The sequence below is a fragment of the Cervus canadensis genome, chromosome 22 (assembly GCF_019320065.1).
Source record: "Cervus canadensis isolate Bull #8, Minnesota chromosome 22, ASM1932006v1, whole genome shotgun sequence".
NCBI classification, from domain to species: domain Eukaryota; kingdom Metazoa; phylum Chordata; class Mammalia; order Artiodactyla; family Cervidae; genus Cervus; species Cervus canadensis.
The window spans coordinates 37,780,631-37,797,441 of record NC_057407.1 but is presented as its reverse complement, the minus strand read 5'-3'; the positions used below and the strand labels follow the sequence as shown (position 1 = coordinate 37,797,441).

At 42.3% G+C, this 16,811-nt stretch overlaps 1 protein-coding gene across 7 annotated transcripts in view; it reads right to left on the bottom strand.

Annotated features, from left to right (window-relative positions):
* ITPR1 (inositol 1,4,5-trisphosphate receptor type 1) overlaps window positions 1-16,811 on the bottom strand; it is a 346,469-nt gene that overhangs the window by 186,588 nt on the left and 143,070 nt on the right. For 4 of the 7 annotated variants that reach the window (XM_043442077.1, XM_043442078.1, XM_043442079.1 and 1 more), the window contains exons 11-14: window positions 13,508-13,603; window positions 11,528-11,572; window positions 6,800-6,954; window positions 642-741 (exon numbers count right to left, since the gene is read on the bottom strand). In XM_043442077.1, coding sequence (XP_043298012.1) covers window positions 642-741; window positions 6,800-6,954; window positions 11,528-11,572; window positions 13,508-13,603 — 396 coding nt within the window. The remainder of the gene's footprint in view (window positions 1-641; window positions 742-6,799; window positions 6,955-11,527; window positions 11,573-13,507; window positions 13,604-16,811) is intronic. The other 3 variants (XM_043442080.1, XM_043442082.1, XM_043442083.1) reach the window with 1 other exon arrangement.

Here is a 16,811-nt window from a genome sequence, read left to right as displayed (position 1 = left end):
GTAGATGCTGCACTGTTCTTTCAACTTTTCTGTATACATCACAATGTTCATGGAAATAGAAGAAAAAATTCCAATAATCTTCCCCATCACCAGAAAGTATTATGTGAGAGTATTATTTCATTTTTTAAACAGAAAAACCCTATGTCTGTGAATATATGCTCTACGATCCTAGAGAAGGTCAGAAAGGAGGGGTAGGCTTCAGGGGGAGAGAAATTAGGTTGGAAGAACTTTTGAAAAATAAAAGTGCATATTTAAATACATGAAAAAAAATAAATACATGAAGAAATAAATAATAAAGACTGGAGGAAACCAACTAGGTATGTGATGTACCTCAAGGTACAAGCAAACATTCCCTCAGCCAAAATCAGGCTCCAGACAGACAAGAAATCCAGACAATTGCTCAACCTTTAGGGCAGAAGCCATGAAATAAAAGAAAAGGTTCTAGTTATTTCAAAGCCCTGGCCCTGTTTTACCCAAGTCCCTTGGAAAGAATTCTTTCATCACATACAAGTTTGTCCACAACCACACTCTTGCCAAAGCAACAACTATTTCAGGGATCCATACGCCCCCGTCTGCCCTCAAAGGAGCTCTTTCATCAGGAATCATGAGACCAAGAGAGACAGCCAAGCTTGTGGACTTACTTTCAGCATCACGGGTTTTTCTTCTTCCTTGTCAATGGGGATGTTTGTGCTGTGAACCCAGGTATTAGTACACAGGTGTCGGAGTCGGACATAGGAGTTTCTAAAGGGAAGAAAAAAGGACTTCAGGGACAGGACTACTGAGGTTCTCTATAGCCAGTGGCCTAGAATACATCCTATAAGAATAAAGCAAGGATACCAAAACGGTTTTCTCCTACATATAGTGGACAACATAAACTTAAGAGCAAATGGTTCTGGTCCACTATACATTCTGATGTATCTACAAGTGCACATCATTCATAACGACTCTCGTGTGGCTGTGTTGTGCTATATTTCTAAATGCAGGCATGCTTCATCTTACTGCATTTTGTTTTCTTGCCCTTCACAAATACTGTGTGTGTGTGTGTGTGTGTTCTCCTTCCAAATTCACAGTCTGTTCATCATGCAAGTCTGTCAGTTCCATTTTGGCAATAAAGTATTTTTCAATTGAGATATGTACACTGTCTTTTTAAACATAATGCTGTTGCACACTTCATATACGACTGCACTGGGAAACCCGAGAATTTGTGTGACTCACTTTACTGTGATATTCACTTTTTTGCGGTGGTCTGGAACTGAATCTACAACCTCTGAGGTATGCTGTGTATAAAATTACACCCCATGAATGACTATCTCAGAACGAACTGAGCATGAGACAAGAGTAACAGGAAGTATTTACTGAGTATCTATTAGTGCTTATCGTGAGAGATAAAGCAGTAATGGAGCTACTCATATGCATCAATAAAGGAAAAAAGGGTGTCATAAAACGTGTGAAAGAAAATATAAATGAAAATTTAATAATCTTGTGTGACAGAAAGTCTTCTGAAGCACATAACAAGATTTCTAAACCTCAAAAGTAAAAGATGGATATGTCTTATTACATAGTTTAAATTTTACATCTTCCATACCACAAAAATTTCTTGAAGTTTAAATTTTTCAAACCCATCATGAAAAAAATTGAAAGAAAAATGACCTGGGAAAATAAAAGATGAGGGTACAGAATAAAAGAGTATTCATCCAGATATATAAAGAGATTTTGAAAAACAGTAAGAAAAACAATCATGAATACTGGAAATGAAAATGGAACCTGTACACAAACCAGTAATTTAATAAGGAAACTTAAGTGACCAATAAACATCCAAGTACATATTCAACTTTCTCAATTAATACAAATTAAAACAATATATCACTTTATTATATTATATTCCAAAGATCTTGGAGTTTGGATCTCCCCCAGTGCTTAGAAATATGAGTTCTACACACTCATGGGAAGAGTGTCAACACCTTAAAACTCTGGAAGAGAGTCTGGCACTTTGTATAACATGTTTGAAATACATCTATCTTTTCACCTAGCAATCTCATTTTTATATTTCTTCTTTAAGAGATTACAGCACAGGTACTAAATGAAGCATAAAAATATTCAAGAAAGCATTATTTATAATAGTAAAATCTTCACATGTCCTGCATTGGCAGGTGGATTCTTTACCAGTAGCGCCACCTGGGAAGTCCAAAAAGTTATAACTACCCAATGTTTCAGTAATGAAATAGTTAATTATAGTATATAAGACAGAATAGTACACTCTTTAAAACGGTTACAATTGATATTCATTTACTTGGATATATGAACAGGACATATTGTTCAAAGGAAAAAAAATGCTAAAAATAGCTTATGATTCATTTGTGATAAATAATATACAGGTTATCTGTGTGTCCAGAGACCTGTCTAAAACTACAAAAAAACAAATATTTCTCATAGTTACCTCTGAATGGTTAAATTTTATGTGAGTTTTTTCTTTTTACTTCCCAGTTGGTTCTCCATGAGATTTTAAAATATTTAAAAATATTTTTTGTTATTTCTTATACGGTATTTTTTAAATTAATTTTTATTGGCGCATAGGTGCTTTACAATGTTGTAGTAGTTTCGGCTGTATAGCAAAGTGAATCAGCCACACACACACACACACACGTATCTCCCCTTTTTTAGATTTCCTTCCCATTTAGGTCATGACAGAGAACTGAGTAGGGTTCCCTGTATTATATATTAAGTTCTCATTACTTACCTATTTTATATAGAGTAGTGTGTTATTTCTTTTTACAGTGAGCATGAATCATTTCACAATTTCTCTTTTAAAGAAGTAATCATGCACTTAAGGAATCCACAGTAGCATTAATGAGATGAGATGAAAGCACAACAAACAAATGTAAGTAACAGGAGATGGACATTAAAAAGCATTAAAATGGGAAACAGTCAAGGAAAGTACTGAAGGACTTTTAAAGGAAGACATTAAGGAGGCTTTAGAGTCATGGAATACACAGTTCTTTTAAGAGGAAACTTAAGCTGGAACTTAAAATACTGGAGGGACCAGGGCAGGCAGGGGAGCATGGAAGTGATTTGCATTACAAAAAATTCTAAATAATAGCATCCCAAGTTCCTGGGAAAGAGGCAAGAAAGAGGCATGTTGAAGCAGTCACATCTCTTTAGTGGATTCTCTGCCTTTCTTCACTTTAACTGTCTTGAACATTACAAGTGATACTGACTTTGAATAGCATGAATATAAATTAAACAACATGCACAAGAAACTTGACAGAGATTTGCATTTTTTCTTCTGAGGAACTCGGATTCATTTTCTTATTCTCAAAGTTTAAGCAAAGCTTGGGTTTTAGCTTTTAATTGGATGACTGATTACATTCTAGAGTTGTACGTCAAAGTTTATGTAAAATACCAAGGACATTCTATCTATTCATTTAAAGTCTCATCCCTAATCTTTAGTTCAAAAGTCAGGACAATTTCAAAAGAGCCACAAAGCTGGATGCTCTCCTAATGTTTATTTAATGCATTTCATTTGCGTATATTGCAATTTTATTATCTTGTTTATTACATCCAGGATTTGCCACTATCCCTTTTATTTTGGTTGGAAGGATTTTTTTAACCAATGACTGTCATAAAAAGTTCTTTACTGGTAATATTTCAGGTTCTTTCACGTATCTACCCCCAGACTTTCTGATCTTCAAAAAAATAAAATTTAGCACTGCTTTAAGATGAAGGGAAATGAGTGTGTACTCCTACAAACAGTTTTTTATGACTGCCCTGAATCAGCGAAGAAGAGGCCCTGTTCACTTCTGGCTCTGAGGTTGGTAGCCAAGGGCAAGAACAGATAAAAGTTTGGAAAGCTAAGACCAAGTGCAAGATCAAACTGCTAATGAACACACTCGTAGACCATGCCAGACACTTTTTGCAGGGAGCACACAAGGCTTCCCTTGCTTAAGAGTTTACAATCAGTCTGTCTGTGGACAACTGCCCACAAAGAATGTTTTCCAACAGAGAAACGGTAATGAATCAAGGGGATAGAGAAGCAGGGGTCTAGAGCCAACCAAAGCTGTTTGGCAAGCTGACCTGTTGACCAAGTTCAAATTTCCCCTTCCCATGGAATCATGGGGATTTCCAACCCACTGGGGAATGTGGCCAACTGGCACCTGATTCCTATTCACCAAGGGGATGTCATGAAATATTTGATGGCTATTTTATATCACATGGTTCTGTTCTTTGCTATCCCTTACAAAATAAAACACATAGCAAATAAAATAAAAGTCATTCCCTTGTCTTCCAGGTGCCTAAAAAAATCCACTCAAGAACTTCCGGAATAGCGAATACAACATACAGAAAAGTACTTACCGGAAATGCAACGGGATTCTACAGTCCCTATCTCTATCTAGGCAGTCAGTGAGAAAGGATACTTTACAAAAGTTATCTATCCTACTCCAAACCATATTTTTTTAATGACCTCAAAATCAATCAAAGACCTAAGTGAAAAGAGCACAGCTATAAAACTCTCAGAAGAAAACACTAGCATCAATCTTTGTGACCTTGTATTAGGCAACAGTTTCTTAAGAAACCAAAATCATTAGCAAGCAAAGGAAAAAGTGTATAAATTAGACTTCGACTAAAAATTAAAAGCTTCTGGGGTTCACAAGACACCATCAAGAAAGTGAAGAAATCTACAGAATGGGAGAAAATACCTGTAAATCTATCTGGTAAGGGGTTTGGAATAAAGAACACTAACAACAATAATGAAAAGAGACATAACCCATTTTTAAGTGCAAAAAATAATGGGCAAAGGATCTTAACAGATATGTCTCCAAAAATGATATATCAATACAAATGGCCAATAAACACATGAAAAAATGAAAGACTATCAACATCATTAGCCATCAGGGAGATTCAAGTCAAAACCACAATGAGATACCACTACACACTGATTGGATGTCTCAAATATTTAAAAAAAAGACATAAACAAGCACTGGAGAGAAACAGAGAGAAATTGGAACCCTCAGACATGGCTGGTGAGAACACAACACCCTAAATGTAAAACTGGAAGTTCCTCAAAAGGTTAGACATACAGTTACCACATGACCCAGTAATTCCACTCTTAGGTTACAGGCTCATGAGAAAAGAAAATGTATTCACACTACAGCCAGAAAAACGCAAATAACCCAAATGGCCATGAATTAATAAGTCAATCAATAAAATGTGCCATAACCATACAATGGAATATTATTCAAGAATAAAATGAAGTGAATACATGCTACAAAATGGATGAATCTTAAAAAAAAAAAAAAACAACAGCACTAAGTGAAAAAAGTCAGTCACAAAAAGCCACGTGATTCCATTATATGAAATGTCGGGTAGATCAATCGAGACAGAATGTAACTTAGTCTGAGACAGGGGAATGGAGGATGGAGAAATGAGCGTGACGGCTAACAGGTACAGGGCTCCTTTTTGCAGTGATGAAATTTTTCTTAAAATCTATTCTGATGATGGCTGCCCAATTCTGCTAATCTAATAAAAATCAATGAATCAAGCACTTTAAGCAGGCGAGTTGTATGATACATGAATTGTATCTTAATAAATCTGTTACATTTCTTTAGAAGCAGTGTACATCAGGACAAACTTGGGAGTAACTGAAGCTGTGCACATATTTGGGATCTAATAGGAGGACATCTTCAGTTTTCCCCAGATTCTCAAGGCGTTCACAGCCCAGCAGAGGGCAGGAACCAGTGATCACTGTACCAAACAGTAATCAACGGCCTCCCTGGGAGGGTCTCTTTTGTGTGGACACTGTTTCAGTGTATCACCCCGAGAGGGACAGGAAGAGGACCCAGGACAAGAGAAGCCTCTCCTCCAGTTCTGACAGCACCCAGGCTGCAGTTAACACTTTGACAGCCCAACTCTGACTGAGCAATTAAATGGCAATGACACAGGAATAATGAAACACACGGGAATCCTCAGGGAGACAGGCCTTGTGTACAACCTACCATTGGCAGTGAGACCTCCTCTACCCAAGAATGTGTGGAAGAGTCAGAATTGCCAGAACAGCCTTGTCTGTCTTAACTGTTTAAGATTCTGGGCTCTGCAATGGGGCTCGCTTACTTGTGTTAAGTTGTTTCAATTCTCTGAGCCTGTCTTCACCTCTAAGAAGGGGCAAATAATATTACTTATCTCACAGGGGTTTTGATGAAGATGAAATTATATATATAAGATGAGAATTTAGCATTACAAATGGCATGAAGTCAGCACTCAAGTGTTAGCCACTATTAATACTTTTGTTCATTTTGTTAAGAGTACGTTTTTTGTTCCATTTATGGTCCAGTTATTTCCCCCTAGAAATGCATTTTTATGCAACAAAACTAAAAGTTAATTAAAATAACTGAAGAAGACTGACCTGACCTCTCAGTATCTCTAATAAAATTTACTATGGACTGAGTGAATTTCAAATGTTCCATTTTCTAGAATTTCTTTTCAAGGGTTTATTCAATTCACCAGGAGATCGCTCAGGTTTGGGAAAAGGAGCAAGAGAGTAAAGAAAACTAGAAATATTGAGCTACCTGAGCTTAAGGGTTTGACTTGTTCACCTAAACATAGCACATCTCAGGCAACTACTGAGAACTTACAACCAATGAGCCGCTTAAAAAAAAAAATCAGGTATCATTTCAATGGGCAACCAGAACAAATCCTATACCAAATCTTGTATGAAAGCTCCAAGAAAGAAGATGATGTTCTGGATTCCAAGAAACCCAGTCAGGCAGCACAAACTCACTTGTGATAAGCCTCTTTGGACTCCTACCTCGGGACGAGGCTGTCGCCTCCACGGAGTGTCGTGGGGTCCAGCTCAAAAATGGAGGAGATGTCATTGCCCTCGGGCACAGACACCAGCGAGTATACCATCTTCTCTTGGGCATTTCGCAACCTGCTTCGGGAGGCATCCTGATCAGGGTCCACCTGGGGAGGAAAAGTCATCAAGTCAAGGATTCTGCACGCCACACCCTTGCCTCACTACAATCACTGCACTGTCCACAGGAACGGGGAAGAAGCAATCGTGAACATCAGCAGTTGTCAGGAGAAGCACCACAGCTTCAGAGAGGTCACCAAAGACGAGAGCTGGCCACCCATGCCAAGAATGTTTATACCCTGCCTCACTGTGTTGCAATAAAAACGCTCAAGCAACATGGTGTTGCAATGCTATATAACTGTCCATGGGCAGAGTGCTGTACGTGGTACATCCTTGGGCAGTGGGTGGGAGAGAGGAGGAACACTTTGAGAAAACTTAGCCTGTGGGTGTGGTTTATGGGTGGTGGTGTTAACCTCCAGTGAAACCCTCTAGCAAGAAGATGACACAGTTATTTCCCAGGAAAAAAAGATACAGTGAAATAAACCTGAATCCAAGTGTTCCTAAGCAGTTATCCCAGTGTGGCTGAGAAAAATATTTGAGATGTCAGACTAGCCCTGAAAAAGTGTTCCTAATTAATCAATGGCCAAGGACCATCCAGGGAGAAAAGGGGCCTCTCCTGCTACGTGCAGCCTGCTACGTGCGGGAGATGGCAGAGACTGAAGACAATCTCTGACAACAAAGGCTGATGAGCAACGATGAAAGCTTTCCCACAAAACTGGAAAGATGCAACCAGTCCCTGAAGCCCATCTGCCGAAGAAGATTGCAGTAGTGTGCCAAGCCTGGTGTCTGCTCTGACAGGCTTCCCAAGGTCACACTCTGCCCTGCGACTCTGCACCAGATTACTTGTGAAGTTTAACATCCTTGCAAGATGACGGTATCCACCTGCATCTACTAGGAAAACCACATTTCCCTTGTCTCCGTCTTGCTTTGCTCTGGCTGAGGCCCTGCTTCCTCTCCAAACGGAATGGAGAAAAGAAAAGCAAATCTAACAGGCAAAGAAGAGAGTGTGAGAGAATTTCATTCCATGGGGCCTGAGTTCTAGGATTCTGGGCAAAGCTGCTTTTACAGTCCATCAGAGGCACCAACCTTTGCCTGTTTTTTTAAAAAAAAAAGGAAGGGAAGAAAGAAGGGAGGGAGGGATAGAGGAATGAATTAAGGGAGAAAGGAAAGAAAGAAAAGAAAATGCAAACAGCTCTTCTAATATTCCACATCTCTGTCTCCCCCCGCTCACACTCCTTCCTCTCACACCCCGTTGTTGCTGCTGTTGAGTCGCTCAGTCATGTCCGACTCTTTGTGACCCCACGGACGGGAGCCCACCAGGCTCCTCTGGCCATAGAATTCTCCAGGCAAGAGTACTGGAGTGGGTTGTCATTTCCTTCTCGAGGGGATCTTCCAGACCGAGGAATTGAACTCGAGTCCCCAGCACTGGCAGGCGGATTCTTTACCAGTGAGACACCTGGGAAGCACTCACGCCCTGTACCTCTATATGAACAAACCCCCTAGTGGTTCTTCTATCTAGACTCACACAAACATTGGCTGGAGGACACCAGAGCATCCCCGAGCCCCACTCACGAGAAGTCACTTTGAATGGAATCTGTCCTCTTCTAACCAGTGCTGCACACACCTCTCTCAGAAAAAAAACCCTGAGCTGGTTCCGGTGTGAGACATGGGGCTCAGCTACAGGCTGGCAGTTAATCTGCAGACCGGCCACACATCCAGAGAAGGACAGCTTCAGTGAGTCAGTCCGCTGCCTGTGGCCTGCGGCTCAGCCAGGCGTCCCCGCGCCGGCTGTGTGCGGTCGGCGTCTGCCACCTAGTGGGGGCAGAGGCGCATGTGCACAAGGCCGGCAGACCACAGCCATCCTCGGGGAGTTCCTTCTGTCCCTGCAGCATCAAGCCCGTGGCTCGAAGGCCACTGGATTCAGAAAGAGGAGAACAACAAGGCTGAGTGCAGTCCCAGGTAAGACCACAGGTTTGGGGTGCCAGGCTCAGGAAATACACGCTCAATAAGCAGAATGAGAAGCTTCCTCTCCCCACCTGCCAAGTGTCCCAGCCAAGAGGAGGGGGAAGGACCCTCCCGACGCAGACACTTTCCCCTCCAGAGGCAGGAGCTCGTAGGTGCACGGTGAGCTCCCCGGCACCCCGCCTCCACATGAGGACCCCCACTCATGCAACAACTGAGCAGCCGGAGCAACGCAGTCCAGATCTGCAGCCAGGCCCGCTGCCGCATCGCGCTGCCCTGGCATAGAGGAACACGAAAGAGGAGGCAGCCGACTGCACACCCAGAGACCCCAAGGCATGCGGCCAGTGAGGACCACTTCCTGCTTCCTCACGCATCAAACGAAGATGGAAGGACCTGCTCTAACTCCTTCGTGGAGCTGCTGGGCAGCCCAGACAAACTGGTGGGGGAAAGGCACTGAAAACGGTTATTATCCTCTGCAACTCACCAAATATGCCAAGTGTTTACTGGGGCCAGACACTTCATCTGCATAGCATCTCACTTCATCCTTACAACGAGCGTACTGTCCGCATGTACAGATAAGGGAACTTGATCTCAAAGAGGGAACGTAACTTGTCCAGAACCATACAGCTCACAAGCAGTGTGTCCTGGAGTGGGAAATGGCAACCCACTCCAGTATTCTTGTCTGGAAAATTACAAGGACAGAGGCGCTTGCTGGGCTACAGTCCAAGAGGTTGCAAAGAGTTGGACATGGCTGAGCAACTGAGCACGCACACTGCTATTTAAACCCAAGTCTGGGACTTCCCTGACGGTCCAATGGTTAAGAATCTGCCTGCCAATGCAGGGGACATGGGTTCCATCCCAGGTCTGGGAAGATCCCACATGCCGCGGAGCAACTAAACCTGTGCACCGCAACTGCTGAGCCTGTGATCTAGAGCCGGGAACTGAAACTACTGAAGTCTGCACGCCTTAGAGCCCATGTTGCACGAGAGGAGGCATCGCAAGGAGAAATCTGCACACCGCAACGGAGAAAACGCACGCGCAGCAACAGAGACCCGGTAGAGCCAAACAATAAAACAAACAAGATAAAAATGAATAAACCCAAGTCTGTCTCTCTCTTCCGCCCTACTTTCGATCACTCTACGCTACACACATGCCTGTCTTTCCTTCACACACGAACAGGCTGGGAGAGCAGTCCTGTTCCCCACAGACCTCAAGGTTCACTTGGACATTGGCTCACACTTAAAGAAGCCACAGGGCCCCCTCAAAGTCTCCTCCAAGGGGAGTCTTACTCTGAGCAGCCTCAGATGGCAGCACCAAGACCCACGGAGGCGAGTGACCCAAAGACCATCTTGACTCTCAAAATAAGAAAGGTGCCAGGATAAATTATCTTCTGAAAACGGAGGCCCCTTCCAGTCCAAGTGCTGGAACAATGATCGGTGAGGACAATGCGGGGATGATGTGCAGAGACTGCCCTGCACGGGGTGGAGAGCGCGACTGGGTCAGTGTTCTGTCCAGCTCACAGCAGCTGTGGAAGGTCAGCTTTCCAAATGGGCTCCAGTAGCGAGGGTGAAGGGCATGAACGGCAGGAACAGGGCCCTCCGGTGCTCCCACAAGGAGTGGAAAGAGAAGATGAACTCCGCCAGTGAGTCCAGGAACTAAGGGCAGGAATTCTCACTAAGAACTCTGCGTTTCTCGAAAAGCTAACCTCTGCTCAAATCTAACTAGAAAGTTCATGGCTTACTGCAGAATTCACAACCCTTTCAAAGACAACTACATTGTGTGTTATCTCTACCTCAACTCCCTTCATTAATGTACAATGTTGACGTCCAATTTTTTCGAAATTGTACTGAAAGATAATACCATTAATACCACCTACCGTATTCATCATCAAGATGATCACATGGACACACAATGTCAAACAGAGCCACAACTATTTGGTTTTGGTTCTGTTTTGTTCATCTTAGGCCAGAATGAAGCGCTCCACAAGAGAACTCCATGACTAACACCCATCATTTCCCTCTAACACAACCACTGCCCTCTTCACACTATGGACACCAAAACCCCAAGTCTCTCCGTATCAGGATTAATTGGCAATATGGCCTCCAAAGAAAGATCCAGCTTAAAGATCCAGCACTAAAATTCTAAATCAAGTAACAAGATCTCTTTCTGACTTTGCAGAGAAGACAGAGTTAGACCACTGAGTGCCCAACCAGAGGTAAAACCTCATGTGTTACCTCCAGGGTCTGAACAACAGTGTCCATCCTACATGCTCATGCCTTGAAGAAATCTGAGTGAGTCATAGTTTCAGGTCGAGAGCAACACAACATTCATGTAAAAAAGGCTGGCTCTACAGAGACCATCACTGTGTCCAACCTAGCAGTATTCCAAGAGATACCTTGAACTTCTGCAACTTAGAGATGGAAACCCCCTGCTAAGCACACAGAAAGAATATCATGACCAACAGTCTCTTGGACCAATCAGGACACAAGGGTACATGACTGCCCTCAAGGGAAGCACAGAACAAGACCCTCTGTTAGGGCAGTGTAGGTCTCCCCTTCCCCAGCACTTAGTGACCACAGGGGGCAGTTTCTTACATGGGGTTCCAGATCATATGGCCTCACCCTACCAGACGAAGACAAGAAGGCTCTTGCCCATACTTACTGAGGGCTGAAACTCCAGGCATTCTTCCTCAAAGTCAGGGTCTACCTGATGAAAAAGAATCATTAGGAAATTAAAACATCCATTGCTTTCTCAAGGACTCGGCCCTGCTTGCAGGAGACATCAAGGCCTGCGAACATCTTTGGACAGCTAAGAACTTGTCCCTTCCCTCTGTTCCCGAAACCAGCATGCCACAACAACAACACACGGCACGAGTACAACACACATGGAACAACAATCTACCAGTAACCAACAGATGGCTCTCAAGTGTAGACAGAGGAACACAAAGAATCCACTAGCAAAGCAACAGTTAAAAGCCTGAAATAAACAAAAGATCAGTATCCAGTCATTGATAATCCTGCTTATTTCGAGTTAGAAATAAAAAAAGAGGTCTGGCTTTCAGCAAGAGTTACATTCACCCCGGAACATAACAGATAATGCAACCACCATTGATCTTTGGCAAACCATGTCATCAACATTTCTCAGAGTTGGTTAGCTGGGTCAATTTCCTACGGCTCCATTATAAATTTCAACTTAGTCTTGATCTTTGGCTCTTCAGTATTTCAAAATCATCAGTTCACACGAGTGTCAGGCATCCCAGAGGGTTTGGCACATTTAGATTGAGGTCAGTTGCCACAGTCTGACGCCCACACATCACCTTGCAAATCTCTTGAGCAGTCTCACCAGTGGTACCAGCCAACGGCAGGTGTCTTTTGATGTACGGCTAGAATCTGGTATGAATACGCATCGTACATCTTCCAGCAGATCAGAGTAAAGTGCAACAGCTGTCACACAGTAAGATGGCTCCTTAATTTAATACAAAAATTAAAGGAAATTTCCTCCCATGCTTCAGCGTTGAGTCTTGCCTTTCCTCAAATATCCTTCATGGGCATTTAAAACACACTTCCTTGATGTTTTACATTCCTGTAACTAAAGGATCCTGTAAAATCCACTGATCCTGTGAGTAAGCAAGCTCTATAAAATCACCCAATTCTTTATGTATTTTAATGCTTCTAGCTTTATATACCATGTTTCACTACAGCCAAGTCTTGGTCATTTACCTTAGGATTGGGGTTGGTAAACAATAAGATGTGGGGAGAGTAGTATGCAAGAGCAAAATGGAGCCAGATTTTTTTTTTTTTAAGATCTGTTCTCTTAGCCACCTTCAAATACATCTCAGCCTTGAACAAGGCTGAAGTTAATGGGTACATAATTTATAGTTGGCCCTCCAAATTTGGTAGCTCAGACAGTAAAGAATCTGCCTGCAATGCAGGAGACCCAGCTTCAATCCCTGGGTCGGGCAGATCCCCTGGAGATGAGAATGGCAATCCACTCCAGTATTCTTGTCTGGAGATTTCCATCAACAGACCATGGTGTTGCAAAGAGCCTGGCGCAACTGAATGACTAACATTTTCACTTTCTCCAAATTTGCGGTTCTTCCACAGCTGCAGTTCTTCTGCATTCTCAAATTCTACCAGCCACAGACTGTTTAGTTACACAGCATTTACTACTGAAGAATGTGCTCAGTCGTGTCCGACTTCTTTGTGACTCCATGGATCATAGCCCGCCAGGCTCCTCTGTCCATGGAATTTTCCAGGCAAGAATACTGGAATGGGCTGCCATAACCACAGGTAACTGGACCTGTGCGGTTCAAATCCACGTCATTCAAGAGCCAAATATATACAATACAGTATTATTAACTCTAGTCACCATGCTGGACATGACATTCTCATGACAGCATTGTTTTCTAACTGACCTTCTCCCCACATCTTGATCAGAATCCCTGTCAAATGTTAAAATGTGTTCATTATTTTTGCTTCTTGTCCATAAGCAAGGAAAAGGTGGAAGGAAACAGAGAAACTGAAGGAAAAGCTAGGTAACAGAGCAGCACCCTAAGCCTCTAACAACCCAATGGCTACAGGTAAGTGGGGAAAGAGAAGTGCATTACCATGGAAAGAGAAAAACCACAGGGCTGCCACTTACCTCTGCTGCTAAGTAATGCCCTGTAGCAAGATGCTTGAAACGGAAGAGGCTGTTCCAGTACCCTGCTCCTCCCCGACACGGGTCATGTTGGACCACCTGCAAGAGAAGAAATGATCAACAGGAGTGAAGAAATGTCAACCCATGTAAGGATGACACTGAATCTGAGATATTACACAGAAGTCATAGTTCAGGAGTGATGTTTACTAGCTGACAAACAATTATTATCTTCCAACAAAACTGCTCCAAGTGTCTCATGTAATTTTAAGTAATGTTTCTCCAAAGGAGAAGTAGAGTCCCCTAATTAACATGAAACGGTTGTAAAACAAAGTTCAACTGGTTTTCAGATCATTTGCCTTAATTATAGGGAAGAAGTTAAGATTCTGGACTTCACCCAAAAAAGGTAAAACAAACAAAAATGAATCTCATGAAAAACAGTAACAGCAACCTATCTATGCATTCGTGCACTGTGACACATGCCCAGGTCTGTGCTCTGAAGCCAGACACTCACAGTGCCTGGAACAATTTGCTATAACAATAAATGTAAGTAGCGTCTGCTCAGGATGCAATACTGGCAATGGGAGTTGGTGCCATACATAATTAGACACTACACACAGTACAGGGGCTTGCCACAGACAATGAGAAAACTGCATAAAATACACAAAACAACTGGGTACTGATGCTGGATGACAGCTGGGTACTGATGCTGGATGACACAGAGCTCACAACTGTGCTCTCTGAGGAAAGGGAAAGAAGTGATCTTCATGACCGCTCCAGTTTCTGGCTGGGAGGTCTTCTTCGGACGGAAGCATCAGGAAGGAGAACTCACACAGAGCACCCCAGTCTCAGTGAGTTGAGTAGATATGTCGGAATTCAAGGAGACTGAGGGGAGAATACAGAACTTCCCAGAAAGAAAGCTCCAGAAATCTGCACGGGGCCTCCTATAGTCTTTGGTTGAACATCAAGCTGCATGTGTGTACAGAGAGACTCTCCCCCTCCCCGCCCAAGGCTGAATATAAAATGAGAGGGAAGTTGTAAGCTCAACAATCTGGGAGATCACATAGGGCTAGAAGGTTTCTGACCTACCCAGCTAGAGGGTTGATTAGTTGAACACCTGGGATATTCAGTATAGACATTGAAAGGGTCACATCTTAGGAGCTGGGCTAGTACAGCCCCCAAAACAAATGCAACAGTACACATGACCTAATGAAGCTTTGAAACAAACCTCCAAAGGATCAAAGCAATCCAGAACTTACTTTATCTGACAAAACAAAACTCAATACTCTTTAAAGGAAGGCAACAGAATCCAGATACTCAACACAGTGACATCACAGTGTGGCATATTATCATAAAGCAGTGGACAGGCAAAAATCAGGAAAGTGTGACCTGTCAGACAGTATCAAAGGATCCAGTTTGTCCATGGGGGTTGGTGGGGGCTGGAAAAATATGTGAGAAATAGTAACCCTCAAATTTCCCATTTTGATACATATGCACAGATCTCAAAAAACTCAATGACTTCAAAGTAGCATAAATACACATATACACACTCACACAATCATCAAGACACATAATAAGGTAAATGTAAACCAGAAATAAAAAGAAAAAATTTTTAAGTAGCTAGGGGAAAAAAGCTAGGGCTTTTTTTTTTTTTTTAAGTAGCTAAGGGGCAAAAAGCTAGGGCTTCCCTGATAGCTCAGCTGATAAAGAATCCTCCTGCAATGCAGGAGACCCTGGTTCAATTCCTGGGTTGGGAAGATCTTCTGGAGAAGATATAAGCTACCCACCCCAGTATTCTTGGGCTTCCCTTGTGGTTCAGCTGGTAAAGAATCTGCCTGCAATGCAGGAGACCTGGGTTTGATCCCTGGGTTGGGAAGATGCCCTGGAGAAGGGAAAGGCTACCCATTCCAGTATTCTGGCCTGGAGAATTCCATGGATTGTACTGTCCCTGGGGTCACAAAGAGTCAGACACGACTGAGCAACTTTCACTTTCAGGGGAAAAAAAAGACGCAAAAGGGAACAAAGAAGAAAAGAACACCAATGAATTTACATCAGGAAATAATGCATGCAAGACAACAATGGATTAGCATCTTCAACTATGAAGAGAAAAAACTGTTTACATAAAATTTCCTGGTCAACAAAAATACCCTTTGTGAATGAAGGCAGTATGAAGAAATCAGAATTTAATACACTGCAGTTTGGAACATACAATAGTGTCAACAAGACAGTGCACCCTTTCCTCAAAAGGTTAAACGAAGTTACCATACGCCCCACAATTCCACCCCAGACAGAACTGAAACTCCCCAAACAGACCTGTACATGAATGTTCACAGCAGCAGTATTCACAACAGCCCAAAAGAAGAAACAATCCAAATGCCAATGAAAAATAAAATATGGTAAATACGGCATATCCATACAATGGAAGATTATTTGACAATAAAAGGAAATGAAATATGGATATACATAGTAATATGGATGAACTCTGAAAACTATATGCTAGATAAGAGAAGTCAGATACAAAGGACCACACATTGTAGGATACCATGTATATGAAATGTTCAACACGGGCAAATCTATAGAGATAGAAAGTGAAGCAGTGGTTACCAGAAGTGGGGAGGGGGCAAGTCTGAAGAGAGATGAGGTGTGATCGCTAGGAGTCCAGGGCTGCTTTTGGATCTAGTTAAAACCATGGAGAACTATACACTTTAAATTTGTGAATTGTGTGATGTATGAATTGTATCTCCATGCAGCTTTTATTTCAAAAAAGGAAAAATAATTCTTTTTTAAATTAAGGTGAAATAAAGGTATCTCCACAGACAAACATAAAGCTATTATCTTGTTTTCAAATGAGAGCTGAGAGAATTGGCCAGTGGTGGACCTGCCTTACAAGAAATGATAAAAGAAGTTCTTTAGGCTGAAGGAAAATGATTCCAGATGAAAACTCAATTTACACCAAGGAATGAAGTGCTGGAGATGATAACTAGGTGGATGAAAGTCCCTCAGTCATGTCTGACTCTTTGAGACCCTAGGGATTATACAGTCCATGGAATTCTCCAGTCCAGAATACCGGAGTGGGTAGCCTTTCCCTTCTCCAGGGCATCTTCCCAACCCAGGGATTGAACCCAGGTCTCCCTTATTACAGGCAGATTCATTACCAGCTGAGCCACAAGGGAAGTCCAACTATGTAGATAAAAGACTCCTAATCTCTCATTTTCCCATGTTTTTAGCATACAAATGACTCCTTAAACAAGGCAAAGTAAGTAAAAATGCACTATTGAGTTTATAGCATATATATATATATATATATATA